Below are 24,237 nucleotides of genomic sequence, written 5' to 3' on the forward strand. Positions count from 1 at the left end.
TGACTCTAATAAACCTTCAGACAAAGCTGTCAGCAAAGGAAATGGCAAAGGGGAGCAAGGAAAAGGCTCTTCAACAACAAATGCATCTAAAACCTCAGTGCCAGCTTGTACCATTTCTGATAACATCTAACGTGAGTGCTCCCACATTTATTCTAATGCTGTATTTGAATTCCAAGAAAAAAAATGCATTCCATCAAGTCATATTACCAATGCTTTTGATGAACACAAATGTATTATGAAATTAAAGAATGAGATGTCTTACCTGCTATAGTATTAAGAAACATCAAGTATTCGAAGTTGGAAATTTCCCTTCTTTGCCAACGCTGAGTCATGTTGGAAGATTTGTAAAGCTGGCGAGGGGTGGCCAGTGATATCCTCCTAGAAATGAAGCAAACCATAACAAACATAGTCTCTTTTAACTCACGCCTTTTAAAAATCGGTATTAACTAATACATTGGTTTGGTATCAATCCACTTAAAATAATTAATGGTTTATCCTTAGGTAGATTAAAAAATACATTTTAATTGCAGATATTAGCAATCTTTCAAAATTCTACCATAGAAAAGATACATTTAGTTATTCAGAATAAACCAATATGAAAACACCTTTTTAATTTTTTTTATTTTTTAATTTACATCCAAGTTAGTTAGCATATACTGCAACAATGATTTCAGGAGTAGATTCCTTAATGCCCCTTACCCATTTAGCTCCCATTTAGCTCATCCCCCCCCCCCACACACACCCGTTCCAGGAAGCCTCTGTTTGTTCTCCATATTTAAGAGGCTCTTATGTTTTTGTTCCCCTCCCTGTTTTTATATTATTTTTGCTTCCTTTCCCCTATGTTCATCTGTTTTGTCTCTTAAAGTCCTCATATGAGTGAAATCATATGATATTTATCTTTCTCTGACTAATTTCGCTTAGCATAATACCCTCCAGTTCCATCCACATAGTTGCAAATGGCAAGATTTCATTCTTTTTGACTGCTGGGTAATACTCCATTGTATATATACCACATCTTCTTTATCCAATGAAAACATCTTTTTGTATAATATGGCTGCAAATGGGTATTTTACAAGTCAACAAGACCAAAAAAAGTGAAACTACACTCAAGATAAGTAAAAGTAGCTGGTGAACAATATAGCAAATCTACTCCACGCTAATAAGCTACGTAGGCAGGTCGTCAGGTGCCAGCTTGTAAGCATTTGATTTAAACCTCATATAATAATGGCTGCCACTGAACTTTATATATGGATACAGTTGTGTTATTGTGGCAGGCCTCCGCAAAGAGTGTGCATGGGAATACAGCCTCTACCTACGCTGTACATATCCCTCTAACGATGTAAAAAAATGAGCCGGGAACTTTGAAAACATATGAATTCAGAAGAAGGGACACAGGAATAGCTCAAGGGAGTAAAATCAGGACAATCTGTGTAAATTATGAACTTCCTGAGGTTCATTGTGTTTATGTAAAAAGGAATGAAAGTGACCTGTATTTGTAAAAGTCTGCTAAAGCCACTGAGTTTCTGAAATGATCACTAACCTAAGACAAAGGTTCCTAAATGTTTTCAATTCATGCTACCCTTGGTATGTCAAGGACTTTTTCATGTTGTCCCTGGGCCAAGAGAAATACCTAACAGTCATGTTTATTAGGTGGTTAGATCCCAATAATAAATACATAAGTCTTAACAACTAAGTAGCTGTTGGAAAATATAATACTCATAAATTGAAATAAAAATAGTATTTTTACTTCATTCTTAAATAACTACAATTACTTAGTAAAGGGATGTGTGCACCGTGGGCTTTGCACAGCTTCTTAAGCCTTGTTGTTATATCTGACACCACTCCTTACACCTCCTGTTCCATACTGAGTTTCATGCAGCTCCTTTTTTAAAATTTTTATCATAGCAACTCCCAAAAACTGGTTCTACAAAGCTAAGATGTCATGAAAAAGAACACAGTGCTATCTAATGTTGAAATGTAGAACTAACTTGAGCTAAGAGTTTGTGCGGTATCTGACAGATGGTGCTGGTTTTCCTTAAAAAGCATGAAATGGGGGCGCCTGGGTGGCGCAGTCGGTTAAGCGTCCGACTTCAGCCAGGTCACGATCTCGCGGTCCGTGAGTTCGAGCCCCGCGTCAGGCTCTGTGCTGACGGCTCGGAGCCTGGAGCCTGTTTCCGATTCTGTGTCTCCCTCTCTCTCTGCCCCTCCCCCGTTCATGCTCTGTCTCTCTCTGTCCCGAAAATAAATAAAAAACGTTGAAAAAAAAATTAAAAAAAAAAAAAAAAAAAAAAGCATGAAATGCCCTGCAGAAGCCTGTGAGTTCACTGTGACATCCCAGGTTCCCTGATGCTCAGTTTGGGAACTGTGGACTTAAGACTATTTTTGTTTCATGGATTATTGTCAAATATTTCTATGTGCACGGAATCTTAATAGGCACTGTCTTGTACATAGTAGGAGCTAAAATACATATTAGTTGAGGAAAAGGAGGGGGGGAAGGATGGAAAGGAACTTGTTATCTCAAACTCAAATCCGAATTATGAATTCTAAGAATAATTAGGTGTAACTCAATGTTTAAAATATTAACTTTTTAAAAAACTTTGCTAGTAATGTATATTTGACTCACTCCAAATGAACCATATGAGTCTAATGATTCACTTCATTGCAATGGTAAATCGTAAATATATTTCATACATCAATTCTGTAATTCGGTACATTTTTCAATTAACTTATAATATGATTTTTACAGTGCTTCCAGATTTTGATCCATACTGATATCAATATTTAAAATTTCTCCAGCTTTACTTCTACTCACACAACTATTTTATGTAGTGAACTTTATCCCTGTTCCTGACTTTGTCATGGCAACAGGCTAACATAGGCTCTGAATCATCAAAGAATTCATAAACTTTGCTTAGTCCGATTTGCATTGTGCTATTATAATCACATGTTTGGTCCAATTTGCACAGTATTACTATTGTAATCACATTCTTGCTATTCTAAAATTCTTACCTGCAGCACGCTCAGAAAAGTATGCTAAAATTTTACAATATATATCATAAAATGTTGAATGCCTTTGTTGACATTTTGAACCCAAACAATTTAAGAAGATAATTGCTGATCTGGAAATAATTCTGACCATCAAAAATATCCCCAAACCAAAAATCACACAAATCCTGCTAAGTACCAATAATGGGAATCATGGGAGAAAGTTATCATGTCATTCTTAGAGAAAGTAATAGAAAAATGTGGGCATGGGAAAGGAATTGAGAAAAGCCACTTATCAGCAGGTCTAAGAAAATGACCAGCTTTTCCTGTTTACTGCTTCACCTTTTCCACCATAAACTCATTGAGAGCAGGAACCTTGTTTTACTTACTGTTATATGATTTGCTTTTAGCAATACTTAGTATATAGTGGGGTCTCAATAAGTACATACTAAATGACTTGAATTATTGGCCACCCTCTAAGAAAAAATGGCTAAAAAGATACGTGATGCCAAAAAATTAAATAATTCAATCATATGAAGAAGAAGAATGGGAAACGGTAAATCAATAGGTCTGTTCAAAACATCTACAGCAAATTTAGATATTAAACGAGGATGGCTGGTATGTATTTGGGATATAATACAATGCTTTTAAAATACATATTTTTTAATGTTTTATTTATTTTTGAGACAGAGAGAGACAGAGCATGAGTAGGGGAGGGACAGGGGGAGCGACAGAGAGAGGGATGCACAGAATCCAAAGCAGGCTCCAGGCTCTGAGCTGCCAGCACAGAGCCTGATGTGGGGCTCAAATTCACGGACTGTGAGATCATGACCTGAGTCAAAGTCGGACGCTTAACCGACTGAGCCACCCAGGCGCCCCATACATTACGATGCTTTTAGAATCAGGGGATGAGATGAAGACAAACTGCCCTCTGAGATAAAAGCTACTAAGTACCACAATAAATGGCAACCATTTAAAATCACAAACCTTATGGATACAACCAGATGTATCTTTGGTAAGTAAATAATCTAATTAAATCCAAAGTTAATTGATTGTGCTATCTGAATAGAAAAATGCATTGACCAAACAATGGTACTCAGTATGGAATCCAGAATATGGGCAAGTTTTTGCTGGTATTTTTCAATCATTATGCAGGGGTGATGGTATTGTTCTTATGAGCAATGTGGGAAACCTTGACAGATGTCACAGGATAGAAATGAAGGGTGTGAGCTATGAACTTGGGCAAGATAAGTAACTTACCTAAATCAAAATTTTCCTAGCTGTACAATGGGATGATAATCCCAATGTGTTAGGAATGTGGTTGTTTTAAGAATTAAGGGCAAAGAGGGTGCCTGGTAGGCTTACTTGGTTAAGCCTCTGAATTTCAGTTTTGGCTCAGGTCATGATCCCACAGTTCATGGAATCAAGCCCTGCATCAGGCTCTGCACTGTGGCACAGAGCCTGCTTCCAATTCTCTCCCTCTCTCTGCCCCTCTACCACTCGTACCTTCTCTTTCTCTCAAAATAAATAAACGTTAAAAAAATAGAATTAAGGACAGAGAGCTCCCTTTTGGCACGTGAAGACATAGCGAGATGGCCATCTATGAACCAGGAAATGGGTTGTAGCCAGATACCGAATTTGCTAGCATCTTGATCTTAAGACTTCTAGCCTCACAGAATTTCAAGAATTTGTTGTTGATAAGCCAGAAGAAGAAGAAGAAGAAGAAGAAGAAGAAGAAGAAGAAGAAGAAGAAGAAGACATATAATGTTTATAAACTAAAACACAAAGTATAGTCCCTGCCACATGGGATGTTCTCAGTAAATGAAAACTCAGTAAATGGATATTAATTAATTAAAGAGGCATTCATTAAGCTATGCTAGCTTAATGGATATGTTCCTTTCATTCTAAAAGGACAAAGCAACAATCTGATTTGTAATGTTATCTCTTTGGTGGGCTTGTCCAACAAGTGGCTTACATGATACGTGAAGGCCATTATTCTAGCAGTATACCTGCCTTTGAATTTGATAAAAATTGTTTTCAATGTTTTTATTATTTTTATTTTTGAGAGAGAGAGAGAGAGAGAGAGAGAGAGAGAGGCAGAGAGAGAGGGAGACACAGAATCTAAAGCAGGCTCCAGGCTCTGAGCTGTCAGCACAGTGCCTGACTCAGGGCTTGAACCCATGCACTGTGAGGTCATGATCTAAGCCGAAGTTGGACGCTTAACTGACTGAGCCACCGAGGCACCCCGATAAAATTTTGTTTATAAATCTTGTAGGTTTAGTTTAGAGTAAATTTCCTAGAGTTTGATAAACTCTGCTTAAACCGGTAAGACCCAATGTCAAGAAAACAAAGCCGAGAATGAAGCCCTTCGTGGTTCTATCAAAACACTGTCATCTGGAAGGCTTCCACTTGTAGGAGCCACACATCATCCCTTCTCTTTGACAATTCTGTAAATATAACAGGACCTTACATATCACACACACGTGTTTATGGGTGTGGGTGCACCTATCTGTTTACCTACCCTCCTACCCACCTCCCTATTTATCTATGTGCGTACATGTTCCATATATGTGTATAGTGTGTATGTGTGTTTACAGTTTACAAAACGCCTTCACTTTATGATCTCAAGACTTTCATAAAACATCTCTTTTCAAAGATAGTGTCTCCATTTTATAGCAGATGAGAATGTCACTCCTCTCGCCTAGTGTTATTCATTCTTTCAACTAAGTTCCCACTCAGCGTATCAGGCTCTGTGACTGTTACCCCACCAGGAAGGGGCAGGTGCAAGCCCAGATTCAGTGTTCCTCTCACCCCTATCTGCTGCTCCCAAGGCTATATCTCACAGGAAATACATAAAACTGGACTTCTGGGATATTATTAGGAAAGTAAGAATGCATTGAGCCGTTGGCAGGGGCAAGCCAAAGGACCAGAAAAAAGGGTTTTAAGGTAGAATGGCTGTCTGAAGCAACAGCAAAACCAAAACTATTACGCATCTATTTTGTTTCCAGTTTTGCCATCAAGAAGGATGATCTTCCAAAAGTCAAAGGGAGACCAACTGTGGTTAAAGGGGAAATAATACTCATACTAGGTAAGGGAGAGAGTAAAGAACTTCCGGCTGTTTTAAATGAATCCAGGTCAAGGCAAGTCCAAGAGTACTGAAGGAAATTACACACATCATTGAGAAACCTGTATGGGTAATCTCTGAAGAATCATGATCATTGAGAAAGATGTCAGGAGGCAGAAGATCATTTTCAAAAAGGAGAAAGACCTATTTGTCAGTTCTTAATGTCAATTCCTGGAAAAATCCTTGAATTGACGATTAAACGAACAGTTTGTAAGCACTTGGGAAAGGAAGCAGTGATTACATGAGTCAGCTTCGATTCAGTAAGAACAAGTCTTGCAAAACTAACCTCACTTTCTTTTTTTCGATAGATTAAATGCATTTTTCCTCTGACCTGTATTCTACATAAGTATTTCTTCATTATCCACTAATGTCTTAATTTAATCTTGTCATTCTCCTAGCAAATATCCTGAGCTTGTACATACATGTCAGTGAATTGGTCTTACACTGTGAGCTTAATATGAGAACGGATGCTTTGTAAATCAAGGTAATTCTAGTTGAGTAGCACCTAAAAAGCATCTCAGCAATTAGGCTCTGTGCTAGGTTCTATAGATTAAAAGATACAGAAGACACAGTCCCTGTCTTTTAAATGTCTGTAGCCTATTTAAGGGAAGATACACAAAGATTAGTTTCCCTGTCCATCCACGCTGGGCTCTGCAATAATTCTCATGGGCAGAGTGACTGATGTGGAAGACATTGTTGTTTGTCTGTCCCAAGTCAGTATCTTTCTTTCTGGCCAACAGGGACCTGTTTTGTTCAAGCAGGAGGTGGCGAGGACTTCAGAGGTACAGTTTATCCTGAGTTTTACCCAGAGTGTGATTTGCCTAAGCCAGTTAACTCACTTCGCTTTGGCAGTGATTGTTCAAAGGACAGGAAGGTGAGCCCATTCAGGCCAAAGGGACCTAAGATAAAGATTGCAGGAGGCTACTGACAAATATATTCTTTCCTAAAACCTAGAGGCTCGAGGAGAAACCCTTTGTGTCTTTTCCCCATTTTAATGCAACTGTGTGAAGCTGTGCTATCTGGAACACTAGTGGGTATTTTGTAACCAGGAGGCCGACTGAGGGTCTTGACATCACTGAACGTCGGAGACAGTACTGGAAACTCCTTAGCTCCAGACTTTTGATAAAGTAAGGCTCAAACCACAAAACACTCTAGTGTTTAAGCCACTTTTAGACAGGTATTCAGTTACATGGAGCTAAAAACTGACTGATATTAATGATACACATAATTACTATGTTTTCTCTTAGACTAGTATCTTTTGATAAAATAAGATTTCAAAATTATATTTTAAAATACCAAGATGAGACATTTAGGAAATGGTTAAAACCACACCATCATTCATAACTATTAACCTCAACAAATTCTAAGAGTTTTATTACTTTCATGAAGAAGCATCTATGTGCAGCATTTTTACAAACAGTTTATATGCGATCATGCAACAATTAGTCACAAATATCATGAGGCTCTGGTATGTTTTTTGTAAGATCTTCAGCAAAAATGTCCTAATGATGTGCGAGCTATGATATACAATCAACTTTTTTACTTCCTCATTTATATAGGTGTTAAATACAACTTATACATTAACTATTCTGTCATTCTTAAAATAGATGTTTCACAGCCTCTTTGCCTACAAATGACTTGCAGAGAAAGAAAATGCCTTGGTTCTCAAAATAATTATAATGGTATAACCTTATTTATATTTCTGTCATACTAGGATTAAAATATGTTAACGAACCATACATAATGCGTGATATGATATAATTACCTGGCTTGTGGCAAACCATAGCTGGTCCCTACGCCAACCCGAGGTAAGCTATAGACAACTTTTTTTACTGTTGCTTGATCGGGGAAATTGAACATAACCGAGGCTGTGGGAAAAAGAAAAAAACACGAGTTAGAAAACCACAGGAGAACTAACCATCAATTTTAGAAATCATTTTCAAGTGCCTCTCATGATTTATTTGTCAAGGTAATGTATCTTCATGGAAAATCAGTTTTCTGTACAGCATTATCCAGGAAAAATCTAGGATTAACATTTTCAAACAAACTAATTTTTCTTCTTATTTTAGTGAGGGTGTATCAAAGAGAGAAATACAGCAGGGAAAAATGAAAACCGTATCATTCTATGTAAATAAATAACATCCAAATATGAGCACATTTCATAATATTTAAGGGGCCTTACTTCGGTTTGCCATAAATACTTCCAAAGCAGTGTTTTGTAGAAGATAACGTCTTGAAAAGACAGCTCGTATCTCGCTGAACATCCATTTTCCGTGAAGTCCTTCAGTGTATGCAAGAACCTAAAATAAATAGTTGAAAGGGAAGTGTCAGCCAGTGAAATGTGTGTCTAAGACTTAGTCTGACAATATCTTAGACAGTGCTGTATAAAAGTCAGTAAATTAGGGATTATCTTCCTGGATTCATGATATATCACAACACTGCCAATCATCCGATTCTGTATACAGCATTTGCAAAATTTCTACCTGTCTGCATTTTCTTGGTTGGCTCATGAAGAAATGAACAGCAGAAAAATTATATATTCAAAGTGACCCTGTGACTTAAAACAGATATACATTATAGTTTTTGGTCTTGTACATAATTAGTTGGGCAAGGTAACTTGACATATTCTGTTGGTTCTTTTCCAATATTCCTTTTCTTCCTTCTTCCTTGCTTAGTGGAAGCCCAGTTAGCAGCAGTGTCTATGTGGTCAGCAGCAGTGTCTATGTGGTCAACACCAGGCAATGGGTCATGACTGGTTAAGGTAGGGGTAGTTTGTCCTTTTTGGTACAAGGACAAACGGCAAATATTTTTAGACCTTAAAGGCCATATGGCCCCTATCACAACTACTCAGTTTTGCCATCGTAGAGTGAAGCCGGTCATAGACAATGTATAAATGAATGCGTGTGGCTGTGTTCCAATAAAACTTTATTTATAACAACAGAGGTGGCCTGAATTTGGTCCTGGGGCCAATCTGGCTGACCCACGGTCTAAGCCAATCATGGCAAAGTTATTCCTTGCTTTCCCAAATTCCACTGAAACTAGGGGTGAGGACATTTGACCCCGAGCTGGCTAACGAGAACAAAACCAAAGTCGGTTGGGGATGTTTCAGAAAAGATGACAGAATGAGTGATATGTAGCTGGCACACTTTTTTTTTCTTCTCTCTTGAATAGAGATGTAATGGCAGGAACTGTAGCAGCAATTGTATAACCAGGAGAGCAAGGCCAAGGAAATTGAAGCAAGGTTGGCCCTAATATTGAGTTAGTGAAACAGTGTCAGCAACCACCCCACCGGCACTTCTTGTTACATGACACAGATCAGTCCATATTTGACAAAGCCACTGTAGGCAAATCTGAAACAAATGCAGTCCCTCCTGATACACGATTGCAAGTTAACAACACAAAATACATTTCTCTTTGCACTAGTACACTCTGTACAACCTACCACATTGAAATTTGCTCTGGTGAAATCAAAACTAGTTGAATTCTACATGCATGATACTCCTTAAGCTTTAAAAGCAAGTTATGGATTCCCTTTTTACATTTCCTTTCTCTGGGAAAAGATATATAATATGTGATACTTTGGTCTTTTAGTTTGTGAAAATTCCATTTTTTTTCTAACTCCTTAATTCAGTTTTGTCTTTCCCTAGATGCTAGAAAGTTCTTGGAAGCAGTCAGACATCTATTTAAATCCTGAAACATTTTGGAGCCAGTCAGACTCCTATTCAAATCTTGGCTCTGTTATATAGCAGTTAGAGGACCTTGGAAAAATTATTTAACTCCATCTGATTTTCATCATCTGAAAAACAGTGATAATAATACTATTACTGGTTAGTTTAAGCAGCGACAATGAACCTTAAGTGCATGGCCTGAGCTATTATCTAAGTTCTGTTTATAAGCTTCTATGTCCTTACTGTTGAGCATAAAGTGACATCTGTGTATGGGTTTCTAAATGTAAAACTATACATTTCACAAAAGGGTTATAGTGACTTGCCACAATTCATACTAATACATTCTCAGCTGGGTGCAATGTTCCCCAGATTCAAATTTCATAGACCAGTGTAATTTTTTTTTTTTAATGGAAAGAGTACTGATACAAGATTGATAACTTTTTTGTCAGATAGGAAAAATTTCAGGACAAGTAAAACAACCAAACCAACAAAAACTATCTTCCACATGACCATCAGTTCACTAAAAACTGAAACTATTAAGGCTGTTTGAAAACCCAAAGCAGTACAATGTGTATAATCTCATAAAAAAGGAGAGACCTTGTCAGGAAGGCTGTGTTGCGCCCCTATATGAAAACCGTTACGCCGTGAGGATGGAGACAGACACACTCACACACATACACACTCTTATTTTTACTTATTTCTCTCTTTGGGCATGATGCAATGAATATTTGGCCAAGTGTTCCTTTCCATTATTTCGCTTATAGCAGGCAGGCCATTCACAAACACACAGGAGTTAGTCGAACTTCTGGAGTGCTCCCTGTGAGACTGTCTCCCCAGCTTTGCCGGCCGTCACTGGATGGTTCTCCAGCTCCAAATTCAGCCTTAATTGCTTGTTCTGTGAAAATGAACCTGTACCCTTTATTTTTGCTCTGTTAGCTGCCACGATGTGAAGTGTTGTCAGGAAAGCACACTGAAGAGAACCCGCAGGCGGGAGGAAGGGGTTTTCCTTGCCGGGGCTGGTGCGCTCGCTCACTCAGCAGCTTCCCGAAGAACTGGGGTTTCTCCACTGCCAGGCTTCTGCAGGGTGTGATGGCCACCAGGACCCAGTGACAGTTTTTCTTCCAGTACCTCCCCCTGCCCCAGGCAGTTTTGCAGCAGACTTGCCTCTCCCCTGAACCTCTCCCCTGAACAGTTTCACCAGCTCCCTAGAGGGTGGATTTCTGAAAAGTTCTAGAGGACAGAGCTCCAGCACGTACCCCCGCCAGAGCACCAGAGTGACTTCTCCACCCCCCAAGGAGCTACAGCCATGCCTTCCCCAGTGAGCCCAGGGGGGCCTCTAAGAGTAGGGGCTGCTCATTTCCAATGCTATTCTTACATTCTTTAGAGCTCTTTTTATTTCTTACTAATCATTCCCTGTTACTCTGATCTCCTGTGATAGTTTTAGATTATAATTATTCACATTACACTTTCCCTGTTTAAGTTGCTATGTGGTTTTTCTCTCCTGCTGGATCCAGACTGATAGACAAACCCAATCAGTTCTCCCACCACCACTACTGTCTTTGCTCCAGGCTGGGACTGTAACAGTCCTCAGGGACCCTCAGGAGAAAGAAAAAAGGACAGAGACAATCAGAGGAACTCAGTAAAGCCTGGAGGCGAGGAGTAAAAGGAGAGAGACTAAAACTAAAAGTTATTTTGCTAGTAGCTAGTAAACAGCTCAAGAAGCAAATTCCAAAAGACAGATCCAAAGGTCCAAAGCTATTCTGAGCAAGGACAATATCATCTGGATAACTGTATGGCCCTTACCAAAGGGGCTGTGTGTATGTATGTGTGTGTGTGTGTGTGTGTGTGTGTGTGTATGTATATATATGTGTATATATGTATGTATGTACATATATACACATATATATTATAAATTATATATATATTTATGTAAATATAACTATTTACAACTTTATTTAAAAAACCTTCCTAATTACTTTACAGTAACCTATGTTATATTTAAGCTTTTGAAATCCTTAAAGATGGGCTGATGAAAGATAATGTTCTGAACTGGTCATAATTCCCTGCCAACAAAATGCAATAGAGCCTAGAGGAGTCTCCTTCTCCTTCTCCTTCTTCTTCATTTTTAAATAGCAAACCAGTTCCTGCTTTCCCTTCTCATTTCCTTGAAGACTGTATATGGAATGAAAGTCTCTTAAAATATTTTATTAAAAAAATTTCTATATCCCCTCTTGTGAGGTGCCTTTCCTGGCATCCAGTGTTGAATCACCACATACTAACCTCCACTGTCTCTTCTATTAGAGCACTTTATTTTAATTCTGTGCATGGCACTTACTTATTTTCTTCTTTATTTGTTTCTTCCTCTGTCCTCCCCCTATAACATGAAAGTTCCATGAGAACAGGACCCTGTCTTATTTACTGCTCAGTACACAGTGCCTCAAACAGTGCCTGGTGCACACACATTTGTCCACTCAATAAATCACTAAGAGAAATGGACAGAGATAACACACACGGGGAAAGCTACAGAGAAATCTTACAAATGTGTGCATTTCCGACTCCTTGACTGAACTGCATAAAGCTTTCTAGTTTGGCCTCCAGACTTCTCATGTTTACTATTTTAACGGTTGAGCCTACCAGACATCTCTCCTGACTTTAGTTTGAGTCAAGATCAGAAAAAAACCAGATAGTTTTTTTTCTGGCTTCTCTTCTGTGGCAGTCTAATTTTCACCCTGGGGAACCTCTGGACTCAGCTACACCTCATCCTGAAAGGCCATGCCCCCCACAGAAAAGGAGTCCTTCACTCTAGAGGGGTTAGGCAAGGTCTTCAGGCTACAGTATTTTGACTTTTAAACCTAACACCTCTCACTTCAACAAAATGCGTACTGAGGTGTGTCACAGAATATCACCTGGCACCCTTCTTGAGCATCAGTTTTATTTCTGGTAAGTAACTGACAATGTTTTGTAATGAAGTTAATACAGACAGGATGGAAAACAAAATGTAAAACATGGTGATCCGTTGCTGTAACACTAGCACTCAGATAAGTTTTGTGGTTGCCACAGGCATCCTTAGACTGTAGCACAACCTTCCTTACTCTCCTCTGCTCATGGGCAACGAGAAAGCCCCCAAAATTGGCAGAGGGAACCCTAGTGACATTTTCCGACACTTGCCTGGCAGTACGTGGAGGCTGTGGTGGAAGGTTGTGAGACCAGTTAGGATATAACTTTGGGCAAGTGATGAGGAGTGTAATGAATCTGTATGTATTTCAGAAATGTAAAATATTATCATTTATAGTTGATTAAATATTGAGTTCATGTCATTTTTCTATTAAAAACCTGGGCCTCAAGCCCAGATCTGACATATGACTTGATACTATAAGACTGACTATATTTTATTTATACTTTTACTAGTTACATAATGTTCTATGGGTTTCAGAACATTCCATAATAACTCGTTACGCTCATTTTTCATTACAATCCAAGGTATTTTTCTATACCACTATGTACTTTTATCTATGTTTGAGGTTTGTGGCTTTTGTTTACTTTCTTAAGTCAACCTTCCTACATTATCTGGTTTGTCCCTGCCTGCTTCTCCAAATTATTTAATATACTAGGAAATCTAATCAATCACCCCAATTCAGTTTTGTTTTCTGAAAATTGAATACACATAATTTTCATGACATCATGTAGGTCATAAACAAGAATATTAAAGCATCTTGGATCCCAAATCTTAGGGAACTTTGTGATTTTAAGTGACCACTGAACTAGTTTGAGCCAACTGCTTAGTACCCAAAAGAAGTGAAGGGAGAAAGACTCCACACTGGCCTCATTCCCTGAGGTCTGCCCCCCTCACTTATGAACTGGATCACTCAGGAAGCAATATAACACAAATGTAATAGAGACCCCTTGTAAACCACCTCGCCCAGATGTGTGCTTAACACAGATTATTTGATGATCCTGTTGAAGAAAACTAGGGTTCATGTGCACTCATGTGAATCAGACACGTATATGTTGTCAGAAACATGTCTAGGGCTGTCAAATCAGTTTCATCATCTTTTTTCCTTCTTAAGGCAGCGAATATTGTGCAACCTAAAAAGTACTTGTTTAGTGATACCTTTGCTGATCTCGACATCACCTAACACCTATGTTAGAACAAGTATTACAAACACATTTTTTCTTTGAATGTGAAAAATCTGAATTTTGCTGCAGGTTACAGTTTCTGTTAAGAATTGATGAAAATGTTGCAGAAGGCTGGATGGACATGCCCTTTTCAGTGTTCGTGAGGTTGTCATATCTAACCGACTTGTCCTTGTAGCCTGAACAGTTTAATTAAAGGGGTCTAACACAACGTAAAGTTGCAAGTCCTCATTATTTTAATAATTCCGCATAACCGTTCAATGATATGGGATATAACCAGTGTATTCAAGATGGAATAGTTCAAAAGTAGTTTCAGGTTTATACTTCTACATGATGGTGCGTGTTCTTTTCCATTTCCAGATGAATGGAGAGAATTCTAAGGCCTAGAAGGAAAGCTAAACCACAAGACAGAGGAAGCTTGGGTTTTTTTTTTTTTTTTTTTTTTAATTTTTTTTTTTCAACGTTTTTTATTTATTTTTGGGACAGAGAGAGACAGAGCATGAACGGGGGAGGGGCAGAGAGAGAGGGAGACACAGAATCGGAAACAGGCTCCAGGCTCCGAGCCATCGGCCCAGAGCCTGACGCGGGGCTCGAACTCACGGACCACGAGATCGTGACCTGGCTGAAGTCGGACGCTTAACCGACTGCGCCACCCAGGCGCCCCGAAGCTTGGGTTTTAAAATGACCCCGTGCAAGTGCATCTCTGACTGATAATTGCTGTTGTGGTAAACTGGGGTGAGGATGCAGGGAGTGGCAAAGACAGCTGGACGTTTGCCATTCTCTCCTCCCTGTTCCCACCACAATGTCTTCTTGGTGACGCTATTTCCTCACTGAAGGCATGGAGAAGTATAAGATACAGTAAACAATTAGACGTGCATGGAAGGACTGAAACAGAAACACAATGGAACAGCATCTTCTAAATGGGCAATGCAATAACTTTCTGAGAGATAAGTTAGGTACACATAATGTAACAGAATAAGCGTCCAGATCCTCAACTTCTTTTTTTTTTTTCTTTTTTTTTTTAACGTTTATTTATTTTTGAGACAGAGAGAGACAGAGCATGAACGGGGGAGGGGCAGAGAGAGAGGGAGACACAGAATCGGAAGCAGGCTCCAGGCTCTGAGCCATCAGCCCAGAGCCCGACGCGGGGCTCAAACTCACGGACCGTGAGATCGTGACCTGATCTGAAGTCAGACGCTTAACCGACTGAGCCACCCAGGCGCCCCGATCCTCAACTTCTTGAAGTCTATCTGGCCAAGACCAAACCTGTGAGGGAAGTACAGCTTCCCTTTCTCGTGTCTTTCTCATTGCCCTTTCTATTAAAAAAAAAAAAAGTTGGGGATGGGGACTCTTTATGGTGTATTGCCTGGGGTAATAAGATCTACTGAGGGGGTAGGAGCCTCAAATAAGGGATAATTCAAAACATTAATGGGGATGTTGAAAAGTGTATGCCTACAATGACTAGATTTAAAAAAATCCTTTTGCAACTCAGATGGTTTTTCAATTTTTTACATGCAAAGATTGAAGTTGGATCTAATTGAGTTGATAATGGAGAGATCATTTAAAATAATTTTTGATTATAGATCATTGAGTGATTTTTAGCGTACAACTTAGAAATGGCACAAAATCTTATAACATTGCTGATTTATGTGAACAAGGTTTTTCAACACATCTACAAAAAAGAAAGCTAGGAGTAGCTGTAATATTGATCCTTGTACTGTTCTAGCAATATTCATATGTGGATATATTAACCATTCATCTCATTAAGAGATGAATTTCCAATAGCATTTTAATTTTTTTGCTATTTTCCAAAGTTTACATTATATTTCTATTCTTGTATGATTGTAAGCTATGTTATTTTTAATAATAGTTTATTCCAGAATAAAAGTTTTAAATACTTAAAATTTCATAGTTTTAGGAATTAAAAAAATTAAAGCTTTAATTTATAAGTGTATATGTTTTTTACAGATTAGTATAATATAGTGATCAATAAAAGACTTTAGAGAATAAGATATTTTATGGGGTGCCTGGGTGTCTCATTTGTTGAGCATCCTACTTCCGCTCAGGTCATGATCCCACAGTTCATAGGTTTGTGTCCCACGTCGGGCTCTGTGCTGACAGCTCAGAGCCTGGAGCCTGCTTCGGATGCTGTGTCTCCCTCTCTCTCTGCCCCTCCCCCACTCACGCTCTGTCTCTCTCTGTCTCTCAAAAAATGAATAAACATTAAAAAAAAAGAATAAGATATTTTAGATTAGGTAAATTTTGGGGAGGGAAGCAAATGGAAATATGAGTTCAGAGAAAGAGGAATTACATGAAATATCCATTTGAAAAAAGATTTAAAATGGGTGATGACAGAAATCAAATCACTATTCTATTGGATATATTTGATCCTACTGAATATATCTGAAAAGGAATTTTGTGAACCAGACCAACCATCTTGGAGAAATTCCCCAAGATGACCATTCTGTGATGGGAAACTTCATGAGCACAGCACCCCCCTCCGCCCCCCCCCCCCCCCCCACATTCCTTCCTTTTGTTTAACCACACCCTTAAGTCTACTCTCAGGGGCATAGCATTCTTGATCTGCCCCAGATATAGGGGTAGGTATGACACACACACATATTCCTGAACGTTCTCCTGGGTGGCCCCTCACCATGTACTTCCAGCCTCCACAGCTATAAAAGCAGGTTTTACAGGGATGTGGGGCTGCAGGAGAGGTACTTCTCTTGCAGCTGCCCAAGACAGTCTCGGTTAAGTCTCCTAAACAAACCATTTCTCATCAAGCTGGACTTGTTGGTCTTTTTCCTCAGTCTTATGGCTTCTTTGGCCTTTGGAAGTCATTTAGTATAGATCTCCCTTTCATGGAACAATGACATAACAATTTTACTTTAAACTATCAATATTTAGAACATGCTGGATATTACAGGTTTTAAAAATATTTGAACTTAAGAAAAATTTTAGACGTGAACTTAAACCTGTGCAGGGTGGTGAATAGTTTTGTTTTTATATTGAAGTATGGTTGACATACAATATTGGGTTGTATATAGTTTTATTAAATTATTTTTTGCAGCATAGGTTAAAAAAAAAGTTAGGGGACAATTGCGATAGACCAGCTTTGCACAATAAAGAAATCCTCAAAGAGCTGATGCAAAAGTCTCACTTTGGCCTTTTGTTCAATTAATAATGAATTAAAAATAAAACTGTCAAGGGCAAGCACCATAATCAGTAAAATCTAATATAGACTGAAAAATTGATCACTGAATCAAACCCTAGAAAATTTTTATGGAAAATACTTAATCTTGATGAAATAAATAATTGAGTAATATGAAATTGAAAATAGGGAACACTGCAAGAGGCATAACTGTGAACCCAACAAAAGTGCTCAAGAAATCAAGCTGGCAAGATGAGGATTTACAGAAAATACATTCTCAATGAAAATGAAACAATCTACGTTATTACTGCTATACTTGTGAGGTTATAGATTTTCATACACACAGCCATTATCAGCATATGGATTAAAACTGCAGGGTCAAGAAACATCCTCCAGCGGGGAAAATTTAGGCAGCCCATTCACAGAGAGTTTTTTATTTAATAACCTTGCTTTTTTTTTTTTTTGCTGTAATTCATCAATTTATGTGCCTGCCTATCCTCGATTTATTTATTTATTTAATATACTTTATTGTCAAATTGGCTTACATATAACACCCAGTGCTCATCCCAACAAGTGCCCTCCTCAATGCTCATCATCCACTTTCCCCTCTCCCCCACCTCCCAAAAACCCTCAATTTGTTCTCTGTATTTAAGAGTCTCTTGTGGTTTGCCTCCCTCTCTCTGTTTGTAACTATTTTTTTTAAAAGGAAACTGCCTATCCTCAATTTAAAGTCACCCTAGGGTCTGCCTATATTACTCACAAGCTGTGAGACATGAGGCAAGTTAGCTACTTTTCAATTCTTTACTTATCTTAAGATTTGGGGGAAATAATAATACCTTACTGCATAGGGTGGTTATGAGGACTGAATGGAATAACTCTTTGTAAAAATGCTTAGGACAGGGCATGGTACATAGGAAGTGCTAAACATATGTTAACCTAGAACTATAATTCTTGCCTATCAGACACAGACATACACAGACACACAGACACACATATACAATACTGCCAGCAAGGGAGGAGAAAAGCTGGACCACAGCAAATAAACTTCTACTAAACTAACAGTCACAGCTACTGTTTCCTTAGTGACAGTTTGTATTCTAGAAATTATCTGAACTCATACTACTAAGCTGTAATGAGAAAGCCCAACCCTTTGGGACATCAGCTGCCACTCTCATTGTCAGTAGTGATAATTCTGAGAAGGCTTCTTCCATTCTATCTTTCTATCTATCTAAACATGGGCCAGCTCTTTTCTACCAAACCTGTCCTCATCATTTATCAATTGTATTTATTTTCAGTGACTTTCATTCAGCGAATATCTACCGATTGACCTCCATGAGCTGATGGCAAACAAGAGGGGTAGAATCCTTCACCTCAAGGAGTTTGTAGTCTGCTGGAGAATCACAAATAGTGAGCAAAAGGGGAAAGAAGAGGTTCTTAAGCAGAAGGAGCAAGATGTATGTAAAAATGGTGCCTTGGGGAATGGGTCCAGGCTGTCTGGAACACATATCGTAAAGAGGAGGAAAGTGAAACATAAATGAATGAATGAATGAGAATAATAAAAGGCGGGTGGGGAACCTAGACATGGGGAAATATTATGTAATTCATGTTGGAGTCTGAACTTTTGGTCTGAGAAAAACAGAGAGTCCCTATGTTAAACAAAGAGGTGAGATGATTAAATTTGCACTTGAAAATCACTGCTGTGACTTCAGTGTAGATGTGGTTCCAATAGTCTATGCAAATGCTGTTTTATTGTCATTAGTAGAAAACCATGAACCCTTTCAAAAGAGTATTATTTGAATTCTCTCCAATAGTATCTCACTTCATGGCAAAGGCTTTTAAATTCACTTATTTTATTATATACATTCTGTAACAGTTGGACGCTTCTTGAGGGTAGAGACTAGGTTGTAGTCTATTTTACATTCCTTACAGAACCAGCACATGGAGGAAACTCAATCAATTTTTGTTGAAGAAAATATTTAAAATTTAATTTTCAAACAAACTTGGGCTTGCAGCTGGAGTCCTCTGTGCCTACTTCATCTTCAAACGCACACTCAAAATTATGGTAAAATTCTCAAAATTAAAAATGGTATTGGCAAGGTTGCTTCATTTTTGTCCTATTCATGAATGTCCCCATGTGTAACTATTATATATTTGGCTGTGTTTTCTCATTTTCTCAAATTTGGCAAACTCTAAAATTTTGTATTTGTCCCTCTGCTATTATTTAACAAAGGGGAGGAATGCGGTAGGGGGAGGGAGAACTCTACACTACTGGAAAAAAGCTTATTTCTGGTTTCTAGAATTTAGTTCATTTACATACTGAATATGTTACCTTCCTTTGTACTGTTTTGTATGATGTCAAGTTTTAAACTAGTTGTATGTATGCATCTCCAGTTTTGGCTTTTTTTTCTTCTATATGAGATCATTTGGATTTCTGGGTTACAGGTTTTTCTTTGAACCTTTTTTGTAATAGGGTCTGATCTGTGGATACTATTAATCGTCAGCACAAATTGTTTTCCCTTTTTGCAAATATTTCAGAGTCGAGTTTTAGGTGCAGTCAGTAATGACACAAGATTAGATGGGGCATTTGCGGTCATTGTTGCAATAGGGAAATGAATCATTCCTAACCTACAGAGTAGATATAAAGGGGAATTGCTTTTGACTGGAGATCTAATGATGTTATGAGAGAAATCTTTTAACACATTAAAAGATTTTTATCTTAACATTTTTTAATTTTTTTAATTTTAATTTTAAAATTTTTGTTTTCAAATTTTTTATAATAGTTTATTTATATAAGGTGTATATACTTATGGTACACAGTAGATATTTAATAAGTGTGAACTACTATTATTAATGGTAGTATCAAACCCCATATTGAGCCACAATGTGCATTATGTCTAGTTCTTAAGATCCTGACCATCCTGAACACTTTTCAGCCCCCAAATGTGTCATGTTCTGTTATACTTCTGTGTCCTTGCACATGGTGTTTCTTCCGTCTGGTAGATGTCTCCCTGTTTTGTTCTTCTGATTAGCTCCTATTAATGACTGGACTAGAAGAGGCTGCTGCGCCCTCTGGGAACCCTGGACCTACCTATGACACTTACCAAACCATTATTGCAATTATCAGTTTACTTGTTGGTGTCTCTTGCTAACCTGTGGGCTCACTGAGGGCAAAAATTCTCAGTTCATCTCTGCATTTTTCATACTTAGCACAGAGCCCAGCCCACAGCAATAATTTAATAGTAGTAATTAATTATAAATGTCTTTGTTGATCAATATTTATTAACACACATGTGCAGAAAAAGTTATAATTTATACGGTTTATATTAATTAAAAAGCAGTCATATATGGTTTCACTCTTATGTGGATCCTGAGAAACTTAACTTAAACCCATGAGGGAGGGGAAGGAAAAAAAAAAAAGAGGTTAGAGTGGAAGACAGCCAAAGCATAAGAGACTCTTAAAAACTGAGAACAAACTGAGGGTTGATGGGGGGTGGGAGGGAGGGGAGGGTGGGTGATGGGTATTGAGGAGGGCACCTTTTGGGATGAGCACTGGGTGTTGTATCGACACCAATTTGACAATAAACTTCATATATTGAAAACAAAACAAAAAATAAAATGTGTAAAAACAAAAAAAAATAAAAAGCAGTCATATCAAGACAGTTCAGAGTTGATTCCCAATTCATGATGTATTGGGACAGGATGAAAGGTACCCCTTCCTGAAGAGTTCCTTTTTTAGCATGTTGGTTACCTGTGACCCCACAACTCTGGGCCACAGTGGACTGGACCAGGATGGACAACCACTATAAAAGTAGTTTATCTAAGTAGGATGGCCACAGCTAGTGGCTGTAAAAATCCCATCTGTCCATCAGAACCATGCTATCACGAATGCTGACTGGCTGACACCATTCAATAATCTGTCTTAATGTTCTGAATGTGAGATATTCAGAGACGACTCTTCACAGAGACTTCTCTTCTGTGCACTTCCGAGTCAGGGCACACTGACCCCATGGTCAGTCCCAGGGGTAGATTAAGTTCGTAAAAATGTCCTCAGATTTAAGAGGAAACCAATGGAAGAGGTACTTTCTCCTTCCTGTGAATATTCCTGGGCTTTACATGGATTTGGGGAAATGTTAAAGCCCACACTGCTCTGAATGTGAGAATGAGGACAAGCCAAGGGTCACAGAATGGAGATGGGGAATGAGCCTGGGTTCTGGAAAACATATAGAGATAGCTAAAGCAATCAACCCTGGAGACCGGTACAATTCAGGACTTGATATTTTATAATGCATACACAATACATACAAATCTATAAAACTATTGGAATTAGGGTTTGTATTACTTGCAGCCCAAAGTTTTCTGAAACAAACTCGTATTGTCTGATGTAACCTTAATGTCTGTTCTTTGAAGAAGGAAAAAGCCTGACTAATACCACACACACACACACACACACACACACACCAAACTCTGTACTGTCTGTTGAAGCACCTATAAACCCAAACAGTTCTAAAAAATATATTAAAATTTTTAAAAAATATGCAAACATTAAACATTTCCATACTTTGTATGTGTTCTAGAATAGCTTTCCTTCCTTGTCTTCCTGATCAAGTCCTATTAAGCTTACTGCTCAGAAAAGCGTTTCCTCAAAAGACATTTACCATTTATCATGTATCTATCTGTCACGTAGGTACCAGGCTCATCAGGGACAAGAAACACAATATGAATGTGACTTATTTTCAAGTTTTAAAGACTTCTTTTGCAGCGATAATTAGCCACCTACAGCTATTTTCATAAAATGTAAGTGCAGAGTTTATAAGTATGTTTTCCCTTGAAAACCTGAGTACTCTTGGGGACTCACAGGTGCATCGCTGGGGTTCATGAGAATTTTTCTTTTTCAAAACTGGAACTCTTGGAGAATCATTGTCTCCCAAAGAGCAGCTATAGAATGAAACCTGCTTTACGTAGGGAATTTGTATTCGGGAAGTCCTTTATTTATTTATTTATTTATTTATTTATTTATTTATTTTTTTAAATTTTTTTAACGTTTATTTATTTTTGAGACAGAGAGAGACACAGCATGAATGAGGGAGGGGCAGAGAGAGAGGGAGACACAGAATCGGAAGCAAGCTCCAGGCTCTGAGCCATCAGCCCAGAGCCCGATGCGGGGCTCGAACTCGCGGACCGCGAGATCGTGACCTGAGCTGAAGTCGGACGCTTAACCGACTGAGCCACCCAGGCGCCCTCGGGAAGTCCTTTAGATTGGAGGTTATATTCATGTGTATCTGCTACCACAGTATTGGTGTTACCCCTGACACATTTTCTCACACTACCAGTATGTACCAAAAAGTATGTAGTTTATTAGCACTTAGTCTGGCGGACTATAATTTTTTTATAAATCTGTATGTCAGACCGGAGCAGAAAGAACTTGGATTTTAGAGGATGACAGACAGACTGAAGTCTGATGCAACCACTTCAGAACTGTGTAACGTGAGAATGTTCCTTCACATAACGGAGACAGTTTCCACTTGCATAAGAGAAGAATGATCGTATCCACTTTACTGAGTTGTTGTATTAAGTGAAATAACACATACAGTGTCTAGTGGAGAGGTTGGTACAAAGGTAGGCTACATCAGTGTGTTGAACAAATGAACTCATGATCCTTCCCCACCAGGACCTTCGTGAAACAGTCAGGGGTGATGAGAACAAGTCCCTGCTGTGGCCTTGGCTCAGGTCCCTCTCCACTGTACGTCATTCTCTGATCCAAACTCTGCTTCTGCATCTCCCAGTGGTTCAACTAAATCTGGTCGTTTCCAAGAGTTTGTACTAGATGTCTTGGAGTGTTCTGTCTGCTGTGTTTGAAGTTTAATCTTAAAAAAATTTTTTTTCTTACTGCTTCAGCTAGAGACATTTCAGCTACCGAACTTCCTGTGGTATTTTTACTTCTACTCTCTGTTTTCTGTATTACAGGATAATTAATAGCTCTTCAAGAAATACAACTCAATTTAAATGTAAACAGCTCAGTAAACACCCCTTGTTTGTACATGAATGTCACACAAATATATATAATTGGGGGGGCAATAAGAGGGTTTAGAGGTCTCCCAACTTGTAAAGGCAATGAAAACAGTAATTCTAGGGTTAGGTATCACCCTCCCCGCAAAGTTTCTTCTTTATTACTATAATGTTCTAAGACTTGCTTCTACTGTTTACTTTATACTCTTTGGTTGTAAAGCTATTTGCAGCAGAATACTATTTTGCTGAGAATTTTCCTTTTCTATGTTTCATTTGAACATCATGAGCAAGTACTCTGTCCCCAGGCAAGGCTGTTAGCATCACATATCATTTATTCATCAGAGAACAATTTAGTCAGCACCGACTAGGTTCCAGATGTTGTGCTAGGTGATGGAAATACACCAGTGAACAAGAGAAAGATGGCCCCTTCTTTTACACAGCACATACTTTCTCTTTATAGAAAGCCTTGATAATTGAGTGATATAAGAATTTGATTTTACTGGGTTGCTAAAAAACAAAACAAAACAAAAAAACATTAAATAGGTCACTGTGTTTAATAGGTGTCTCCAGTATAATAAGTACCAGAGGTCATCTTTCTATATGGTCATCTATCTATTTTCTATGGAGGCAAGAGGCTCTCCAGAGCATTTACTGCAGGAAGGATTAATGGAGACATTGATTTTAAACTTAGCTCTCAATAAATAGTAGCTCTAATGATAAGTGTGATGCCACTGAGACCACTTGAAAGGAGTGTAGCTGTAGCATTAAATCTGCATTTTAGAAAGACTGTTCTAGAAGTGGTGAGAAGGATTTGGAAGGATGCTAAATTGGGAGTTTGAACCATGCCAGTGGGAAGTAAAGGAAGTCTAATCTAAGACAATTGCTGAAGAGAGGAAGAGGAGGGGAAAGAGAGTAAACATAGTTATGAGGCAGAATTAATAAGACCTGTGTGTTTTCATTTCGTTTTATGCCGACATAAAGAAATGAAAGGAATCACATCTTTGCAAGGGTTTCTGGCTCCAGTGACTGAGAGAATGGTGCTCAGTCACTGGATTCTAGGTTTAGGGTTACTGGCAGATGAGTATTGGGGAAAAAAGTCAGAGGTTCAGCTCAGACTAAACAGAAAGCAATCACTATGCTCATTATCAGCCATATAAACATGAACTTGT

At 38.4% G+C, this 24,237-nt stretch overlaps 1 protein-coding gene across 10 annotated transcripts in view; it reads right to left on the reverse strand.

Moving 5' to 3' along the window:
- NBEA (neurobeachin) overlaps positions 1-24,237 on the reverse strand; it is a 681,254-nt gene that overhangs the window by 117,172 nt on the left and 539,845 nt on the right. For all 10 annotated transcript variants that reach the window (XM_058687599.1, XM_058687578.1, XM_058687548.1 and 7 more), the window contains 3 exons: positions 8,292-8,409; positions 7,875-7,977; positions 263-378 (listed from right to left, as the gene is read on the reverse strand). In XM_058687599.1, coding sequence (XP_058543582.1) covers positions 263-378; positions 7,875-7,977; positions 8,292-8,409 — 337 coding nt within the window. The remainder of the gene's footprint in view (positions 1-262; positions 379-7,874; positions 7,978-8,291; positions 8,410-24,237) is intronic.

This window comes from Neofelis nebulosa, chromosome 1 (genome assembly GCF_028018385.1).
Source record: "Neofelis nebulosa isolate mNeoNeb1 chromosome 1, mNeoNeb1.pri, whole genome shotgun sequence".
Lineage (NCBI taxonomy): Eukaryota > Metazoa > Chordata > Mammalia > Carnivora > Felidae > Neofelis > Neofelis nebulosa.